Below are 20879 nucleotides of genomic sequence, written 5' to 3' on the forward strand. Positions count from 1 at the left end.
CCTCAAAGCCACCTCTCTCGGCACCGGGCAGAGAGAAAAGGTTTTAAAGCTAAAAAACCTCCGCAACGGCAAGACGCTTCGCACACACGACGAGGGGGCAGCCGCGTTTGCCGTGTCCACCCCTCCTCGGGCGTGCCCGGGGGGGGCGGCAGCCGTTCGGTGCCGCGGTGGGGAGCGGAGACCCGGGGAGCGGAGACCCCGGGAGCGGCGGGGAGCGGCAAGCAGCGGCGGGCAGGGCAGGGCAGGGCAGGGCCGCCCCGCCCCGTCCCTCCCCCGGGCCGGGCGCGGCGGCACCCCGGGGGCGCGGCACCGGCGGCGGCGCCCCGGCCCGGGCGGGCGGGCGGCGGCAGCGGGGCCGGGGGAGCCTTCCCGCCGGGGATGCGGCTCCCCGGGGGCCGCGCCGCACGCTCCCGCCCTCCGCCCGCCGTCGACCGGGCGCCGCGCGGAGCCTCCGCCTCCGCCTCCCCGCGGCGGTCTCCCCCGCGGCGGGGCCGCCGCCGCCGCCGCCCCGCATGGCCAGAGCGAGCCGGCCGGGGCGCGCCGGCGAGGCCGCGCCGCAGCAGCCCACGGCCCCGGGGACGCGGGGCGTCGGGCTGAGGGCGGGCGGGCGAGGCCGGCGGCCCCGGGGCGCCGCCGCCAGCCGGGCGGGCAGCCCCGCCGGGGGATGACTCAGAGCCGCGGCTCCTGCAGCGAAGCCGCCGCCGCCGCCGCCGTGCCGGGCTCCGCGCCGCGCCGCGCCGCATGCCCGCGCCCCCCGCCGGGGGCCGCCCGCCGCCCGCCGCGCCCGCCGCGCCGCGCACCGGATGATGCCCCCGCGGGGGGCGGCGGGCTCCTGCCGCCGGCGGCGCCTGGCGCCCCTCAACGAGGACAACGGGCGGTTCCTGCTGCTGGCCGCCCTCATCGCGGCGTACCTGAGCGCCGGCGCCACCGTCTTCTCGGCCCTCGAGAGCCCGTCGGAGGCGGCGGCGCAGCTCCGCTGGAACCGGACCCTCCACAACTTCAGCCGCATCTTCAACATCAGCCTGCCGGAGCTGCGCGCCTTCCTGCGGAGCTACGAGGCGGCCATGGCCGCGGGCATCCGCGTCGACGCCCTGCGGCCCCGCTGGGACTTCCCCGGCGCCTTCTACTTCGTGGGCACCGTCGTCTCCACCATAGGTGAGCGCTGCCCCGACGGCCCCGCAGCGGAGGCGCCCGCCCGGGGGATGCTGCGGCCCCGGCCCCGGCCCCGGGGCGGTCGTTATAGCGACCAAAGTTTGCGGAGAGGCGCCGCCGCGTTGCTGTGGCAACCGGGGGCCTTGCAGCCGGCGGGGGGGGGTGGTGGTGGTGGTGGTGTCCGGGTCCCTGTCCCCCCTCACCTCCCGCCCCGGTGCATGGAGCCGAGGACCGGCGCTGGGCTCCGCTCCGCAGCGCTCCGGCTCCCGCTGGGGTCCCCGGGACCGCTGACCGTCGCGGCAGCCGGTGCCCCGGGCCGGCCGCGGCGGGAGCCCCGTCCCTCCCCAGCAAACTTTTGCTGCCGGCTGTGCGGTTGCATGGTTGGGCTTCCACCGGCCCGACGGAGCGAGCGGGGCTGATCGCCCTCCGAGTAGCCCAGCCCTCCCCTGCCCGCTCCCCTGCCCGCGGCGGGATGCGCCTGGTGGTCGAATGGCTCGTTACCGGGAGAGGCGGCACGGGGGCTGATGGGCAGCGGGCTACCGAAGATGCTGAGCGATAGCCAAGCTTTTGCGGTGCCTGGCCGCTGAACTTGATGCTGTTTTTAACTGCTGGCAAAGTTAAGATGCGTATGTGAATAAAGACATAAGCTACACGAAGCCGTATGTCTTCTAGCTGTACCATAATGTACATTCTCAGTACATCACTGGCTACAGCTGACTGCAGTTATTCATATCTGATAGGTGTTTAGGAAGAGCAGCACTTCATGAGCAAATGGTGAGTTTTGGGGGGAGCAATTTTTTTTACTCTAAAATTACCATTTTTTACTCTAAAATTTTTTACTCTAAAAGCACCATTAAGAACTGTCATGTGGGAGATCTACTTGAAGTAAAGCTGTCGCTATCTGCTGCTCTCGGAGTGTTGCTTGAGAAATCCTGTCCCTGCGGACACAAGATCTTACCGATTTTCTCTCTCTGCCAGTTTTTAAGTTTTGTAACAAGCCAGTTGCCTTGGGGCTTCTGAGCATAAATGTCATGCTTTTCCTCTGTTAAAGAGGAAGAAATGCACAGCTCATTATTGCACTTGCATTCATTAGATTCGGAAAATGTTTTATCAATAGTGACTAATCTGTATAATAGAGTCGTGATGGTGACTACAGCAATGTTGTCAAGTATTGTTACTTTTTGCATTGAATAATTCAGTTAAGTTTTCAAGTACATTCAATAGTCATTAAAACACCGTTTTAATTAAGCGTTAGGCCTTCTTCATCACAAGAGCATATATTTTTAAGAGATCATCATGACTGACCCGAATGGACGGACGAAAAAAGTCAGTATATTAACAAACCCTCTCTTTCCTTACACCTGCTGTAGCAAACAGAGAAATCTTCAGGTGATGTGTAAATGCAGATCCATTCACTTCAACCCTGGCTTCTCCTCTCTGTGGTTATTGAAATGTAAAATGTTTCCTCTTCATTTGCAAGCATTTGTTTGCATCTCCACTTCATTGCCCTGTCTGCAGTCATTTGTACCTGGGTGGAGGGAATAAGAAACTCAGCAGGGTTTTTTGGCAATCTTGACAGGTGTAAATGGCTGAACCAAGAATTGTGTTTCTCATATTCCTGTAGTGCAACCTAGGGCACCGCTCTCTCTTTATAGCCAATAATGTCTACATCTCTCACATGCGAGATGGAGGCTGAAGATTATTTTTCCCGAGCTACCACAAAGGCCAGATTCTGCCAAGCGTTCCCCTGAGTAGTACCTTCTCTTGGCATACTACCTGCTAGTACTTACACTACTTAAAGTACTTTGCGTGAGTTCAGTGAGCCTGCTGTAGAGCAAGGTTTTGCTCTGAGTGAGGAGATGCAGCAGAAGGTAGTTCGAAGCGAAGCTGAGTTATGCCTTTGGGCGCAGCAAAGGCCATGGCAGAGCCGCTGTGCTGGGGGTGCTGAGCTGCACGGCCCTGGCAGGAGTAGTGTCTCCTGGAGTACCGGCGTCCCAAGGCTGTTGCACCCCATCCTGGCATAGCTTTTACCAGCTGTGTGTACAGCTCCTGCAGATGAAGAGGAACTGCTGCCCCCACGTCAGCACTTCTCCTCGCTTGCCTCTTCAAGCTGCTGCAGCTTGTAGAGAGGCAAAGCCCGCAGTGAGCTCAGCTGCTTCTCCATGGGCAAGGTTTCTTCCACCGCAAAGTTGTATTCAGTTATTATTGGAGGCTGTGTTTGCCTAGCAAAAGTAAAAAAACCCAGTGAATTAGTAGTCCTGCTAAAACCCAAAAGCTGTACTGTTAATGAAACGTGCACAAAGCTGTCTCGCTCACAGTCCCAGCATGGGAGAAACCAAATGGTAGGCGTCAAAATGTCACCTGGGGGAGCAGCTCCATAGCCGTTCTTTTGTGGTCCCTTTGTTCCCTCCCAGCCAGCTCATTTATGTACCTACCTACCTAGAGTACCTTTGATTCCACTGTCAGCTCACATACCATGTTATCCTGGTTCAGAGCAATTTCACTTGCCTTCATGTCACACTTAATTGACAAGGAGAATGCTGTCATTACGCAACCTCACCAAGGACTACCAGACATTCAGTCACAACAGCTTGCCTTCCTCAACAACTTAATCAGTTACATGTGTCAAAGCAACTTTGTTACTCCAGCTAAACACGCTCCTATCCTAGCGACGCATGGGAAAGCTTTCTTACTCACTGCTTAACAAACAACAAGTAGCTGCCATGTCTGTCAAGGGTAAATCACCCACAGGTTACTCAGCGTCTTATCTGTAGAGGATTCCAACTTACAGAAAACTTGCTGAGTCTTTTCAAGTCCTCACTCTGCCCTCACTGGTTTTAATAAAACTACAAAGTCCTTCATATGTAGGCATCGAAATACAGTCACCCAGGGACAGGGCTGCAAGTTTTCTTGGGGTTTGTGTAAGATGAACAGAGGGAGGGAGACTCCACTTCTTCATCCTCCTGTGAACACAAGGGCTAGGCACCATCGGGCTTGGAGAAGACTGCTGCAATCCACCCTCCTTGAGCAGGGCCTTTGCAGAGCTGAGCAGCTCCCCTTCGTTAGGAGCTTTGTCTCCTGTACTTCCCTGGCTGCAGTTCTGCATCTTCCCTAATTACACAGGGACGCAATCAAACCCTCTGGGTGAGAAACATGTTAGTGGGGTCTTTAAGAAATGGGAGAGAGAGTTAAAATGAAATGTTAAGTCTAATCTTAAAGCATTTTCCTGAATAGCCCACAAAGCATGTGGCTTACAGTCCATAAAACACCCTCTTGATAGCACTCTGGGCGTTCTTTTTCTATTATTGCCTTGTTTGTGGTTCAATAATGAAATGTTGAGTCTGTTTTTCATTAGCCACATGTCGATTTTCAGAGCTATGTAAGAAAATTCTTCAGTCTAATTTCTGATTGCTTGCTGTCAGTCTACACCATTTATTCAGTCATTATTTTGCACTCCAAAAGGTATTTTTTTGTAGGCAATTATTATTGTTCCAATTTCTTTAAGGAGCAGCTAGGTGAAATTTATTCTTGATTCATTGGTCTAACTGGCAGTAGACTTTGTTTTTCAGTTGAGTTTTTTCCTTCCTTCCCCAAATGCAAATCACAAATAGTTCCCAGCACTTTGCTAAAGACTGAAAGCAAAGCATAACTCAGACCAGTTTTCTCCCTGGTAAAATGTTGCAGAGTACAGCATAATCAGTCATAGCTTTCCCCATATTCTAGTAGCACAGATTCATTCTGCCTAGCGCATAAGGCAACTCCAGGATGCGTGAAGCTCTGGATTTCTGACTCAGTCCACGAGTCTAGACTCTGTACCCAGATTTTTTTCCTCTCTTAAATGTTAGAATAAACATTAGATGCCTATCTACTAAAACATATTGAGACATCAACTTACTAAATTTGGATTTTAAGCTTCTTACGTGTAAGTACACGTTTCAAAAATCAAGTGATACAATTGCTTTATAGAAATCTATACCAGGCATTAAAAAATGAGGTCAAAAGAAGTATTCTGATATGTAAAAGTGATTTTTCAACATAATATTTTTTAAAAGCACCCTTACTGCAAGTGGATTATTTTGGGATGGAACATGTCTGGGTTATAGGTGCTTGAGAAGGGCCCTGGGAAGAAAAGGTGCAAAGATCTTCCCTCTGTAGAGCTGTGTGAGGGTTACAGGTGTTTAGGGCACAGTGTATAGGTGTGAGCGGGACTGTTCATCCTTTCCTTATCCCTGAGGTATCCTGCTAAATGACTCAATATTCATGTGGACTGACAGTTCCACCCAAAGGGATGGGGCATGCTGTGCTCTTATCTCAAAGAGATAAGGCACAGCCCTGCAGTGAGATGGGAGATGGGAGATGGGGCTTTGAAACCACATGAAGAAAGGCCACGGAAAGAGAGACATAACGTTCAGTATTTTCTACCAGCTAACTAGCTCCCAGCACCTGCTCTGTCCTTGCTTAGGATGTCGGCTGGGTTGGACCCTCTTCTCTCTGGGTCCTCTGTAGGAACCCAGCATACCCAGCACATGATTTCTGCTTGTGCTCCACAACCTAGGCACCATAACCACTCAGCTCCAAAGTATCCTCTGGCTCTGTGTCGCAGTCCTTTGAGAAAATCTGGAGCTCCAGATATGCTGAAGATGATAATTCAATGGAAGTGATGTGCAAAAGACAGCTGGACAGCTCAGCAAGTGCATGGTCAGATGTTGGACTGCACTGCTAGGAGCCAGGGAGCAAGCCTGCCCGATTCAGGCACTTCACATGGTAATTTGGCAAGAAATTCCACAAATAGCCGAGACGGTCTGAAGGCTTTAAGGGGAAAATATATTTGTCCTGTCTTCTTCATTGTTGTATTTCAGGATATGAATTTGAGCTGCAGCTGGGGAAGGTTCTGGCTCTCTGCTCTCCATGAATGCAATTTCACTGTCTATACGGCCAACGCAAACCTAAAGGCAACAGTCAAACCAGAGTGTGCACCTGATCAGCATCAGTGTTATGCTTTCTCAGGGCTCTGCAATTCTCTGAGGCTTGTACAGGCAGCTTTTGCAGAGGGTTCAAATTAGGGGGCAGTTGCCTCCAGAGTTGACCTTCTTGAAGTTAAAAAATAACCAAACAAAAACCAAACGAGAAAGCAGTTGGAAGAGCAAGGAGTATTATTGTCATGGTTTCACCCCAGCCAGCAGCTAAGCACCATGCAGCCACTCGCTCCCTCCTCCCCTCCTCCCAATGGGATGGGGAGGAGAATCGAAAAAAGGTAACACTCCTGGCTTGAGATAAGAACAGTTTAATAAGTAAAATAAAATATAATACTAACAATAATAGTGATAAAAAATATTATAATAATAATAGTAATGAAAAGGAATATAACGAAAAAAAGAAGTAAAACCCAAGGAAAAAAAGACAGTGATGCACAATGCAATTGCTCACCACCCGCTGACCAATGCCTGAGCAGCAATCCGCGCCTCCCGGCCAACTCCCCACAGTTTATATACTGAGCATGACGTTCTATGGTATGGAATACCCCTTTGGCTAGTTCAGGTCAGCTGTCCTGGCCGTGCTCCCTCCCAGCTTCTTGCACACCTGCTTGCTGGCAGAGCATGGGAAACTGAAAATCCTTAACTTAGGATAAGAGCTACTTAGCAACAGCTAAAACATCAGTGTGTTATCAACATCATTCTAATGCTAAATCCAAAACACACTGTACCAGCTACTAAGAAGAAAATTAACTCTCTCTGAGCCAAAACCAGGACAATTATTAAGCTGCAGTGTCAGGTTATTTGTCTTTGCTGTCCTATATGCGGTCTGCAGCCAGCATGAGAGCGTGTTTCAGCTTGGTCTGCTGCAGCCAGATCTGATTCCTTAGGCGAGTGTGATGTTTTGATCAATGTGCTGGTGGATTTCCAAAAGTTATTTTCTCACTCGTGTAGTCTCGATGAGGAACAGAAAGCAAGAGGTTCAGAGGTCAGCAGGTCAATGGTCAGCATATTTCTGTGGAGAGAAGTGATCCTACAGTGATTTTCCTCAGATGAACACCTGGCACCATAGCAATGTTTTCTACTTGCCATAGCTGCATGGGAGTGTTAACTTCTTTGGGTACCACTGATAGGAATTTCCTAAATGTGTGGGCATAAGTTGGGTGCTCCGAGCAGAAAAGTAATCTAAATCACACCTTGCCTTCTTGTAGTTGAGAGGAACAACAGGAAGCTTTACTTGGATTTACTTGGAAGCTTTACATGTAATTACGTGAGTCACTTGAGGTGTCCATGCTGAAGGGTCACGATGAAATAATTTTGATCCTAAATTTATGGGGTTTTTATTCTAGAAGGCGGGAGGGAGGAACCCCAGTACTTTAAATAAAGCCCTTTTTAAAAGAAAAAAAGTTTTCTGAAAATACTATTTTAATCAGTCTCAGTACTGCTTAGGGTTTACCTGCCCCTGTAGGGTTATGCCAGACCCAGAAAATGAAGCTATTAATGTGCTTCGGTCATCTAAACTGAGTGATTTCTACGGAGCACATCAGCTCAGATTACTTAATCTAAGAGTTTCAGAGGTTTCTTAAATATTAAGCCCTAGCTATGAAACCAAATGTTTCAAAACACTAACATCAGTACAGTGGAGATCTAATTGTTGTTTTACAGCTGGAGAAGTTAAGTCGAGGACAACCAAATCGCACTTCTTTTTGCTGTGGCTGTGGAGTTTGGGGTGACCAGCTGGAGCACTGAAACCTGGGATCTCCAAACTGAATGTCAAGCACCACAGCATCTCAGAGCAGTCACCCAAAAAACAAAGCCCGTCTATAGCATCAGGGAATAAAGAATTTGCCCAGCATCACATGAGATATGTTCAGATTCGAAACAAAGACAAACCGGAGTTTGTAATCAAGGATTCTCCATTTTTGCAGCCTTCAGGGTCCCTCTAGCTCGGGTAATTGAAGGAGCAGTGTCTATTTAGTGGGTACGTACCTCCCGCTTAGCACGACATTCAGTTTGGTCTTCAGTGATAGTCCTGCTGGGCAGCAAATACCTGTATTTCGGTTCCCTATGCATTTACAAGAGCTTGGAGATGTGAGTGCAAACCAAATGTTGGTGGGACAAAATATCACTTTGACAGCTCTCCATCCGTGGAGGTGACACGCGTGGCTCCAGCCAGTCGGTCTGTATTACTAAGCAACCTCCCCGTAAACCAGTTATTGTGCCTGTAATAGCAGTGAGGGATCGTAATTACTGGGCTTATCAGCTGCCCTGTTTGCTGTGGGCTCATAAATCCAAATCCTGCCTGAAACACTATGGGCTGTGTTCCTATGGAGCCTGGCCAGTCCCTAGCCTCTGCCCTTCCCCTTTGCTCTCCTGGGAATATTCCCCCTTTCCTTCTCGTATAGCTTATCAAACGCTCCCCGGTCACCTGCCTTTTCCAGGCACTATTAATTTCTCCAGCTTCCACTGCCTCCCTCTCAGTTAGCATGCCATCCTCTACTGATGATTTGTTTGCCTGATTAAATTTTGAATATTTGTTTGATGTCTTTTCAGTCTTTCAAGTTAATAACTACCAAAGAAGTCAAAAGTAATGCTTTACAGTTTCGTTCTGTTCCTCATCACACCTGTCCCTCTCCCGTAGTGTTAATCCTGCTATTGACCCTCATTTCTTTTTTCAGTCTAACTTTCTTCCTTCTCCGATTGTCTTCAGTTTGACACAGATCATACACACTTCATAATTTTTTCTCACTTTTACTGATGGGTCATCTTTGCAAGCACACCACCTTGCTTTTATGTAAACTTTAATTGCTTTTCATCATGGAGAGAAGAGGAAAACAATTATAGGATAGATCTGTGGGCAATTAACTTGATGTAACAATATCCACTCCTGGTGTCGTGCTGGAAAATACAATGTCATTTCTTTATTTTAATGAGTGCAGTATTACCTTATCTTTGCAGCTATTGAAGTCAATGAGAATTTTACCTCTTGCCGTAGTAGCATCAGGGTTAGAGAAACAGAAAACAAATTTGGAACATTTCGTCTGCAATTTTTAGTATGAAGACAGCTTGATATTATTGGAAACATAGCCTGTACCCATGATCCATATGAGCCTTGCTTACTTTTATCAAAAGAAACAGTTTCATGCTGTGTCAGCATGAAGTGCATATCTGAGTGCATTTTGCAAGAAGATGGGTAAGGACAAAGATTAGGGTTCATGCTCGTGAACATTTGAAATGTGAAAGTCCTCCTGAGCGCAATAAATCTTAGAAATGATAATAAAACCTTTTGTGAATAAAAACACTTAAGTAACATACAGAATTATAATCTAAGGGGCAATTGCATAGCAATCCAGACAAATCAAATATGTTTAATTTTATAGCACCTCGGTAGCCTGCTTCTGCTGAAGTCAACAGTAGACCAGTCTACAGAGCTTTAGGAAATCCCACCTTACTCATTTTATTGGCACTCTAGGTTTATAAAACAAATGTAGATCCGATGTTGCCAGCACTTGTCATTACTGTAAGTAATACATCTCCCTCAGCTCAGTGGGTCTGTTGATGGCAGTGGGTGGTACACCTAGCTATAGACATCGGAAGGTTTCAATGCAATCTCTCTTAAATCAAATGACAAGTAGAATGAAAATTAAATCTAATTGCATTAGATGAGGCAAAGTATTAGCAGCCTTTTCAAGTAATTAAAGCTTTGGAGTGGAATAAGATAAGAAATTGAACAGTTTGATGTTAACATATGGGATTACTTATATGGGTGAGGCACTGCTATTGCTCGTGTTTAAAAATCCATAGTAAGTGCTCCTTACTCATTGATGAAAAAAGCAGTAATACCTTAATAACAGTTGTAGCCCCACAGTGATTCCTCAATGAATTTTAACCTTTCTGAGCTTGTACCACTGCAGCTTCTTCCCCTTTAGAAATGATGGGCCAAATGTTCACATTCATTCTCAAGTCTTACGCAGGCAAATTTAATCACAGCAGAGAGAGCAACTAGGGCAAATTTGCCCACGTGAAAACTGGGTGAGAAACTAATTCAGTAAATTTCAATTAAAAAGAAAACCAGATAAAATCCTTTTGATTATTCATTATTGAATATTCTGGCATCTCTTTGCTCAGACTGAGTATTCTGCAAGCCATATATTTATCTCCTGAGGATAAACAAAAAATACAGTGTCATTCGTGCTCAATGTGTACACAGTCAAGTCTACTTTAAGCCATTTGGGGCTGGAAATGACTGCAGTGTAAAGATCTTAAATCCAAATTGTGATTTTAATGAGAAGGCCGGAAAGAAACTGTTTGATAAAATGATTTGTCCATTTACAAAAACTGCTACTGGCAGAGCTGAGAGGACCAAGAAAATGTCAGATAAAATCAAAAGCTCAAAATTATCTTGATAAAGTAGTGAAGTTGTTCAGTATCATTAAATTTAAAAGTAGTCAAGGGAAATGCATACTAAGGAAGGAAGAGTTAAATGCAGAAATAGAAAATGAGAAATAACTGCTTAGTCAGCAGTCCTGTCACCCTGTATTTCTATTACAGTTACTTAAAATTAGGTCTTTGTGCCTTTGTGAATGAATTAGAAGAGCTGCCCAAGCAAAAAGATACTTGAGAATTTGCTTCTTTCCTTTCAGCTGGAACTTTCTGAAATAAGGGACTCATGAAGGCATATTTAAACCATTGAGAAGTCAAGGTAGATTTATCAGAGTTTTTTCATTAAATTGTAACTGTAGAAGTTTGTACACAGATTTGGAAAAAACCTGGCCAAACAGTGGAAAAGACGTTTGTATGTTTAGGGTCTTTTTATCCTACAGGTCCATCTTTATAGGCTAACTCTTTGTAAAGCAGAAGAGCTGAGACAGCTATCAAGAAATAGATGTTCTCTGAATACCTACCTACACAAACACCAGTGGCAGAAGAAAAATATGCTGCAAGTCTATGGTTTAATCCAGTCAAAAGATAAGCCAGTGATTTAACCATTTGACAGCCTTTCCCATCTGTAGGGCTTAGAAAGCCCAGGAGTGACATCTTGTTTTATCAGACTTCTCATGTGGGGAAATATGACATACGCCCAAGATCACTTGTGAAATTCAGATAATGCTATTTCTTAAGCTGAAAGGAGAAGTATTGTGAAATGTACTGGCACTGGAGTGGCAGTACACATGCAAGTGTTCTTTCAAAGCCCATAATGTCTCAAGAATATAACAAAATTTGGATGCCATTATTCTTTTTTCCTTGCAGTTCAGAAAAAAATTTTGCACAACCTTGGGTCTACTCAGGCATCTGAAATGTTACTGCAAGTTTCAACGAACAGCAAAAGCAGGTGTGAATGCTAATGTCTGAAACACTCCGTTTGAAATGACAGGGCATAAGCCTTTTGCTGTTAGAGTGTTGCTTGGATACACAATTATCCACACAAAAAACATTCTCAAAAACATAGGAAAATAAGAATGGAAGCAGCTTTAAAGCATGGAAAATTAAGATTGCAAGAGAAATCGACTTTTGAAACAATGTTCACCTGGAATCATATCATCAGCTACATGAAGACAGTAGGAAGGTCAGAGGAAGTGGCAATGTATGGCTTCAGATATTGGACACATCTCAAGAGAGGGAAGGAGTTGGCCACTCTTGGGGTCCATGAGCTATACCTTCATGTATATCCATGTTTACTGAGGTGGACTTTGTGTATTTCTTGGTTATCATGCTTTTGTTTTCTGCAGATTTTTGAAAATAGTTACTCTAAATTCAGGGATGTTTCCTCTGTCTGATAGCGTCTCAGAAACCTCTGTGTTTTAGCTGAGGTTCGGCAGTGCGGTAAGCCAAGGCAGATGCTTCTGCACACAACCTGGAATGTGAGCAGGGGTTTGATACGGCCTCAACAGCTGTTAATGCAAGATTTTGAAGACCCTTAGCCTCTAGTACAAGGAAGAGTTTTTCCACAGTAATATAACTTACTCAAACAACCGAGGAGCATGTGGGCTATATTTTTCCATTATTAACACCACCACCATTTCAGAAAAGATTATAGCAAAATGATTTTCCCCAGCTGTTAGGATAAAGAAAGAAAACAAACCAGAGATAGGACCCTGCGATCATCAGGTGTGGAGGCAGCCACAAGAAGCAGCTCTGGACTAGCTTAGGTCAATTCACAAGGAGACAGGCTGCAACCAAAAGAAAGAGCATCGTGCTTTCATCCCCTTTTTCTGGAAGTCTTCCTTTGTGAGGTGGTTTAGCACTAATTTAGCCAACACTAACCCATATTCCTTCTGTTTTAACAAGCCATTAGAGCACCCCAGCTGTGCCAAGGGGCAGAGTAACTGACAAAACAAGAGGGGGTTTAGTATCATCTTGCTTAAGATTTGCCCAAGAAAGGCAGCATAAAATGAAGAAAATAGTTTCAGTCTTGATTTTTATGACTGTAAACCAGAGTCTGGCCCCAAGAGTTTAGCAGAGAAGATTATATTATTTATAAGAGCAATAAAACCTGAAGCATTGGAAGAAAGTTTATTTATGAACAATATGTTAATAGAGAGGGAAGACTGTCAGGCCACAGGACACCTCCGTCCATTTACAGTCAAGAGTCAGCAAGAATAATGCCAGCTTGTAGGTCCTGACTGTCTTGGTACAGTTTGAATTCATACTCTTCTGATTTTCATCCTTCTCTGAGCTTCATTCTCCATCGTCTCCTTTTAGGAGAGGGCCCCTGTCCCTCATTAGAAACTGTGTTCTATTGCAACGGGATTAACCAGAAAACCCAAATACAAGCTTGCCAAAGATTTCGAGCCTCAAGCCCGTGACCCTCCTCATGTGTTCCTTCTTCAGGGGGCTGCTTAGCGAGACCTCGGGCCAGAGCTTCTGCTCAGCTGGCGACGCTGGTGGCTTGGCACAAGTCAGTCCCCATTTGCTTCTACAAGGTGCATAGAGGAACAGCCAGCCTCAGCCAGGGAACTATAAAACTGATTTAGAGACACTTCTGCTTCTTCCTTCGCTTGGTTCTGCGCCAAAGCAGCTTGGCCAGACCAGATGATCAGCCGCCTCCTGTATTTATTGGGCTATGTCTTTATAATAGTGGCATTTAGTAGTGAGCAAGGGTGGGCTTGTTTGGTTAGTCTTTGGTATGCACTTTCTTCTCATGCTGTACACACAAAGGGGAACAGGCAGTACAACTCTGAAAAAAGCTTCCTACTTCTGGTAAATGAATAGAGCAAGAGTACTGCTGCTGCTGGTGAAGATGAAGCCCCGGTGCTTCTCTCTTTTTAAGGGTCATTTATCACTCAAATTTACAAAAGTTAGGCCACTTGAGCTGATAAATGTGCCTGCTGAGTACTCGCTAGAAATTGAAGATCTTTCTTGGAAATCTCAACTAGAAGGTGTCAGCGTAGAAAAACACACTTGGGAAACCTGCTGCGGGGAGGAGAGGAGGAGAAGGTAAATATACACGAGCAGCCAGGTTTTGAGGTTATTCCTCTCCCCTTTCCTGGGGGATCTTAGCAGGTACTCCTAATGCCTTATACCCCTGTCAAGGCAATAACACGTGAGGTTTCTTCTCAGAAACCTCACCCTTACTCCTCTCAGGTCCAGGATATCCTTCACCCTAAAAACATTGTTCCAGCTCTGTCATGCAGGATGCCTTCTCTGTAGGGCATGGGGTCCCCTCCTCACCTGCCTGCTGACGTGGCCAGGTATCAGCCGCACAGGGCAGCACCTCCACGTGCAAGTACCCTGCATCCAGGGTCAGGCTTCATATTCCCATCTTTAGGGGATTTCACAAGACAGAGGTTTTCTTGCAGCTTCTTAGCCCCTGACTGTCTGACCTGTCCCCTTCCTAGCAGAGGAGATCCTTCACCACCTTCTCCCCTCCAAAATTTCCTCTCCAGAGCACCCGAGTCCCCTCTTCAATCCCAGGATCACAGCCACCAGCGCCTCTGCTTACCTCCACAGTCCTCTCTATCACACCACTCACTGCTGCAGGTGCCTCCTGCCCCGTTCCCACAGGGCAGCTCCTCACATCATCCTACTGCTCTCCAGGGATGCCCGTGGGAGTGCAAACCCCTTGCCCACGAGCAGAAATCACAGATTGCCAGAGGGGCTGGGAAGTCCCAGCATCCCAGCCCTGATGGAGCTGCCGCACTGCCTCCCAGCCCTGGGCACAAGGCACTGCTGCCCAGCCCTCTCTCTCGTCCTCACCTGAGTCACTGTTGGGCATAATTTTAGGTTCATCTCTGTCATTTACCTCTACGGAAAAATATTGTTACCTCTCAGTCTCTTTTTATACCCTTCACAGGCACCTGGTAACTAACAGTTATTTATTAGCTTTACCTTTTAGTTACTTAATGTCATGGTTGCCAATTCAATCACTTTTTCAAGGAAGCTTAGGTTATTTTAGGCTGACAATTCTATTAACTCTTTTAAAAACCGATGTACTTTAAAGAAAGAGGAATGAAAATGTGCCCGTGACCTTTTGTGCTGTGGTTTAAATCACAGCCAGGAGAGAAATGCTGAGGGTGATCGATTCTGGTGTTCGCTGATGTTATGCATAGCAGCGCTTTGGATAACGAATAACCTGATGACAGTTGTGTGTAAACAGAATAAAATTGGTACTGTGGAAAGCCTTTAATAATTGCCTGCAGCTCCTTGAAACTCCTTAATGTTCAATTAATCATCTCCTGGCTCTGTTCTGCCAGCATGGCTCCTTTTGAGTAGCAGTTGTCTCAAACACCTGACTAATATTTCACCGGTGGAGATGTAACAAGGAGCAACAGCGGTGACCTGGATGGTTTTTAACTATGTTCATCAAGTTTATCATGGTGCTCTTTCAGGTCACAGAATAGACTCGACATCTTTTCCCACAGTCTCTGGTGGATTGGGTGCATGTATGCACATTTTTGTGTACTGAACAGTCATAAGAGTTAGGGAAAAAAAAGACCTGGTTTAGCCCACCCTGGTTCACAAAGCAAATTTACAGGACTTCTGACCATCTGTTTACTGTAGGCTTTGGGGAGAACAAGTTCATGTTAAAAGAATGTTATTAAAATTACAAAAAAGTTAGGAAATGCCAGAAACAGCCTGCTTATTCAACTTGAAGTGGTATATATATTACTAAGGATGGATGGATGGATGGATGGATGGATGTATTTTGGGAGTCAGTCCTTAGTTGCATAGTCACTCAGTATTTTCTCCATGGGGTATCTGCTCCAGTACGTGGGTCACCAAGGACTGCAAGCTTGTGTATGATATAGGTTAGGCCAGCCCTAAAAACTGCAGTGGTATCTCCTGTCTTCAGCATGGGTCTAACTTAAAGTGTCTTAATGCACACAGTGCTGGACAGACTGCTACTGTTCAGGAGCTCTGTTTCCAGATAGTAATCTAAATAAGATCACATGTGATTGTACAGCAGCTTTGATATTAAAGGCTCTGGTAATGGAAAAGCTCTAAAAAAATTTACTGTTTGAGACCAAAGGGGGGTATTTTAATAAAGCAGGCTTACAAAGATGTTAAAGGGAAAGTAAGTTTTTCATTTGTAGTCTGAAAATGCAAAGCCAGGTGGAAGAACTGCCTCGTAGTATTCTCACTCCTTGGGTAAAAGCACTGGATGCAGTAGAAGATTTCCATCTGCGGCGGTTTTGTCGGCTCTGAGCTGTGACCCTGTATCCAAGGCAACTGTTTCTGGATGTTAGGTGGTAAGGAGCTATAGAATAAATGAGAGGTAGCTGTGAAATATACAGGTATGACTCTATCAGGGGCGATAATGATGAAATGCTAACAGGTGGAAAAGGGGTTGAAGGGAGCACCAGAACTCAAATACGGAATTCAGAATATGATGATTTGTTCCTTGATACGATATACATGTTAGTCAATAAAGACCAACCAAGACTATTGGAAAGCCATGAAGTAAAGCACGTGTGGAACAGACATGAAAAAAATTGGTTGCTCTTAGTCTATCTGTGTTCTGTAAATCCTATCTCTTGGGGGCCAGTCCTGTAAGAGCTTAGTCTTTATGTTGCAAGAACTTCTTTCCCTCTGGAGGCAGCATTCTGGTTATAGTTTATTTTGATTATTTCTGTGAAATCATTTGTTTAAAAAGGTATATTCAACAATTTTAGTTTCTTCTGATTCCTTTAAATATAACTGCGTTATAGTTACATAATGGTATAGAGGTGATGCTACTCTCATGATCTAAGTGCTGTTACACTCTGGGATTTAAAATGATTGCTCAGTTGTGCTGGCCTGCTGTGTGAGCCAAGTCCCATGGCCGGACACCTGCATAAGAAGAGCTGAGGGGCTGGCTGAAAGAGGCAGGGACACACAATGCCATGGTAAAGGCTGGAAGACTTTCTTGTGTTCAGTTTTCGAGCTGACCAAAACTTTCCTCCATCTATGGGTAAATACATCTTTACTGGAAAACTGTCAGCCCCTTTAATTTTAAAATATAGTAAGAAAAGGTAATTGCCAAACCAATCGGCCTGAGAGAAGAGCTCACAGGTACTAAAGCTGCTATTCCTTTTTGTCTTCTGGCATCAACCATCTCTTTTACCCATAAGAAAATGGGTAAAAGAAAAGAAAGCAAGAGCCACAGGAAGCATATCACAAGTTTGTGCAGTTGCACTGCCTCTTGAATCCATCACCAGCTTAAGTAAATTAAAAATCCAGATGAGCAGAATAGTAACCACAAAACCTATTATGCAAGTCAGGATGAGGGACTCATTAATTGCTGGCACTTACCCATGAGAGGCTGCTGAAGGATAAGTGTTATCTGAGAGTCTTTATCAACTGATCTCTACTAATTCTGTTTGTTTGGGGAGAAGAAGTATCGAACAGCTGAAATTAATGCTGCCATAGAGCTTGTATCTGAAGTGGTGGGTCAGGGTGGGGCAGAATTATCATGAGGGAGGTTGAAATACTGTGTCTGAGCCACACAGAATCAACCCCCAGGTACCCGTACAATATGTGTCAGGGCCATGAAAAATGCAAAGCACCGTTGTGCTTCTTTCTTTGTACTGTCTCAGAAGCACAGGCAGTTCTGGACGAATTTGTTTCATCCAGGCATCATGATGTACTTTTAGCCTTGAGCAGGGGCTGAGCTCAGAGGTGTTGTACAGAACATACCAGGACTAACCCCCTCGTGGTCCAGGTGGTTCCGAAGGGACCAACACGGCTAATGAAGGGAGACCCTGTACGAAGAGTACATGAGTGCACTTCTATCTGCTAGCTGTTGACCTGAAGTTACTATGTTTGCCTGGTCTTACTTTTTGCCTGTTTTATGTATTTCTTAGCACTCTCATTGCTGTGATGGGTCCTTTCACCTTGCATAGCTACATACTGAATTTTGGTAACATTATGCTTCAGAAAATCTTGCTTAAACAAAAAAATCAAAAATATAAAACTTCACCACCTCTCTTGAATGATCACCAGAAAATACTAAAAAGCTTCAGCGCATTTACAACTTGATCCAAACTGTCACTATCTCTCTTTTTTTTTTTAATTAATAAATGTGTCTAGCCATATGTGTGACAATAAACCCATTTATTTTGATGGTGATCTTCACACGCTTGCTGTGAAGCACATGTTTAAATGCTTTGCTGACAAGGCATGGGCGAACAGATGCTTTCTCCATAATGAGCTGGCCGTGTATCCCTAGCTGGCAACCACAGCAGGCTCCCCGGCTTCTTCTGAGGACCAGGCACTAGTGGATATTCATCATCAAACGAGAAGGCTCCCCTGAGCAGCCAGCCCAACCCAGGTAACAACTTCACCCCACAGAGGAGGAGGAACTGAGAAAAGCTTCCCATTCACCCGTGTTAAGCCTAGGACCCCAAGGCAGGCTTTGTGAGATCTGCCCAAAGGTGGTCTTTTAGCATGACAAAATGGAGAGACCATGGGTCCAGAAAACAAAATCTAATGACCTCTTTGGTAATTTTTTATTTTCTGATAATACTCTGCAAGTTTTTCACTGTCTTTTACAGAAAAGACTGTTTCTACTGTGAAGATACTGATGATGCAGTATAGTCCGAATTGCTGGCACACAGATGTTTCCAAGCATGCCAAATTGTTGTGAAAGTAGACCACCTCTTTCCTCATGCACCTTCATGTTACTGAAAAGATATTTCCAAGTTTACTTGTCAGAAGCATTTGCATTCTTTTATCAACAAATGCGAAATGCCGTATCAATGAAGTACGAAGGTAACACAAATAAATTACCCAGAAAAATATAGCCATTACAAAAATAAATCAATAGATTTCAAGCAGCAATCTCAACTCATTATACGTAGAAAATATTTTGCTGTTGCTGTTTAAAGGTGCATCCTGATAATAAACTGAATTTAATGATTTCATTATGCTCTGCTAAAAGTAGCTCCTTTTTCTTCGCAACTTTTCACTGATGTGGTCTGATGTTGATATTTACCTCCCTGAATAAGTTACTTGCTCAGCATTTTCGTGGAACAGTAAGGTAAAGAAACTTCAGCATGTGGATTTTTGACAAACCATTCATTTAAATTATATGTGGTTATTTATTCATGGGACATGAGCAGTCACCTCGATCCCATCAGTATGCTTTTTGACTGAACCATTGAGCATTTTTACAGGGAGGAATAGCAGAACAAGGGCAGTACCTACTGAATTGAGTTTCAGAAGAATCTTCCTGAGATAATATGTGAAATACATGTAATTCTTTTTCATAAAATAACTAGTATCAGCAAATAATGTGGAGCAAACTTAGTGTATTTATTTGCATGCAAATTTAAGATCACTTTTGCTGTTATTTAAGCATCTGTAGCTACAAGGCATTACTGCTTATATGTAAAGTTATGTGTATGAGTAATGTCAAAATACAATTCTTGTAAAGAAGAGGTGAATTAATGTTGCTGCTGGATCTTTCCAGAGTTTGTGTACTCTGATTCTTCTATTTAACTGTGCAGCAGTGTTTTTCCCTGCTGTCATTATCAGTCAGCAAGATCCTAGTGCTCCCAGTCTGCCAGGCGGCTCTGCAGTGTGGGTATCTTGCCGATGGCTTTTCCTTCCTTCTGTGATGATATCAGGTGGGCTAGTTGCAGTGGGGATTTGGTTAAGACTTTAAAATGCTGCTATTTTAAAAACAATATTCAATATTTGGGAGGGGTTTTTTTCCTGTTACACAACCTGAAAACTTCCGTCTTCTCAGCAGGAATGGTATAATCAGACCTCGATAACACAAGTGTTACGCTGGGTTACAGCCTGTGAACAGAGAGCTTAAACTTTCCATCAGGCCATGCTGGCTCACACACGTGGGAGCAGGGAAATGGCCTCTTCACCTCGTCCCACCTCAAAGAGGTTTGGGCTCAGGAATGCTTCCACCTGCATTTACAGAGTGGTGTTGCTCTGTTAATACACTGCCTTTCATCTCTGTGAGGATTTGTTGCTTGCTCTTGAGTTTTAGTCATCTCGCTGAGCTTCTTGATGCCTTATTCATTCTTTACAAAACTTGGGTTTGTGTTGGCCTAAGCTGACTTAGAGATAGCACTCCTCTTGTCCAGTGAGATGGGACCTTTGTTAAGTTACGTATGTCCTGAATTACACATGAAAAACTATGATGTCATTAATGTTACCCATTTATCTCCACACCTTAGGTTTTGGAATGACCACACCAGCAACCGTGGCTGGAAAAGTATTCCTCATCGTTTATGGCCTTTTTGGGTGTGCCGGGACTATCCTTTTCTTCAACCTCTTCTTGGAGCGCATTATCTCTCTCCTGGCATTTATCATGAAGGCATGCCATGAGAGACAGCTGCGAAGAAGTGGTCTCCTACCTCCCAGCTTCCGAAGGGGGCCAGCTATGTCTGAGGTGGGCAGCCTCATGGGGTGGAAGCCGTCCGTCTACCACGTGCTGCTGATTCTGGGAATTTTTGCTATTACACTTTCCTGCTGCGCCTCCGCAATGTACACGGCGGTGGAAGGATGGAACTACGTTGACTCTTTGTACTATTGCTTTGTCACGTTCAGCACCATCGGCTTTGGAGATTTGGTAAGCAGCCAAAACGCTGCGTACCAAAATCAGGGATTATACAGATTCGGAAACTTCATATTTATATTAATGGGGGTATGTTGCATATACTCTCTTTTTAATGTCATCTCAATCGTAATCAAGCAAGTTTTGAACTGGGTGTTGAAAAAATTGGAATGCAGATGTTGCCCAAAGTGCCATAAATCAAGTGCCCGCCTCGGACGTCGCAACGCCATCACCCCAGGAGCCCGCCTACGTCGACATAACATCTCAATGGATGCTGATGGACAGTATGACAGCGACACCGAGGGGAGGAGGCTCTCTGGAGAGATGATCTCCATGAGGGAGCTCACAGCATCAAATAAAGTCTCCCTGGCCATTTTGCAAAAACAGTTGTCCGAGACGGCCAACGGCTACCCGAGGAACGTTTGTATCAATACGAGACAAAACGGTTTCTCTGCAGGGGTGGGTGCTCTAGCCATCATGAACAACCGCTTGGCAGAAACAAGTGATTCTAGGTAGAGTTTTTGAAATTCCTTTTGTTTCTTTAATAAAATAAAATGGTGATTAGGGTGGAATTATCACTGTAAGCTACTGGAAAGTTTTAAATTCAGAGACAGCCTTGGTATTCATTGGGCGTTCAGCATTTTAGTTTCTGGGAGTTTTGTAAGTCTTCTCTAATATGCAGTAATATCTTTACTGTAATGTTACAATTTTCCCCAAAGGGGTTTTTGGAAGAGACTTGAATGTCTTTGATGCAGAATCTG

The 20879-nt window shown here is 45.4% G+C and overlaps 1 protein-coding gene across 1 annotated transcript; it reads left to right on the forward strand.

Moving 5' to 3' along the window:
• The first annotated feature begins 803 nt into the window (after window positions 1–803).
• On the forward strand, window positions 804–20634 carry KCNK12 (potassium two pore domain channel subfamily K member 12). The gene is made up of 2 exons (XM_050894956.1): window positions 804–1155; window positions 19739–20634. Exons 1-2 carry the CDS (start codon window positions 804–806, stop codon window positions 20632–20634), a joined length of 1248 nt encoding a protein of 415 aa, XP_050750913.1.
• Window positions 20635–20879: the final 245 nt, after the last annotated feature.

The sequence above is a fragment of the Gymnogyps californianus genome, chromosome 3 (genome assembly GCF_018139145.2).
Source record: "Gymnogyps californianus isolate 813 chromosome 3, ASM1813914v2, whole genome shotgun sequence".
In the NCBI taxonomy this organism is placed as follows: domain Eukaryota; kingdom Metazoa; phylum Chordata; class Aves; order Accipitriformes; family Cathartidae; genus Gymnogyps; species Gymnogyps californianus.

Excerpts from the sequence above, each read along its gene's own strand:
- KCNK12 (XM_050894956.1), top strand. The coding sequence starts at position 804 with ATGATGCCCCCGCGGGGGGCGGCGGGCTCCTGCCGCCGGCGGCGCCTG. Across the intron at positions 1,156-19,738 it reads CACCGTCGTCTCCACCATAG|GTTTTGGAATGACCACACCA; the intron begins GTGAGCGCTGCC and ends TCCACACCTTAG.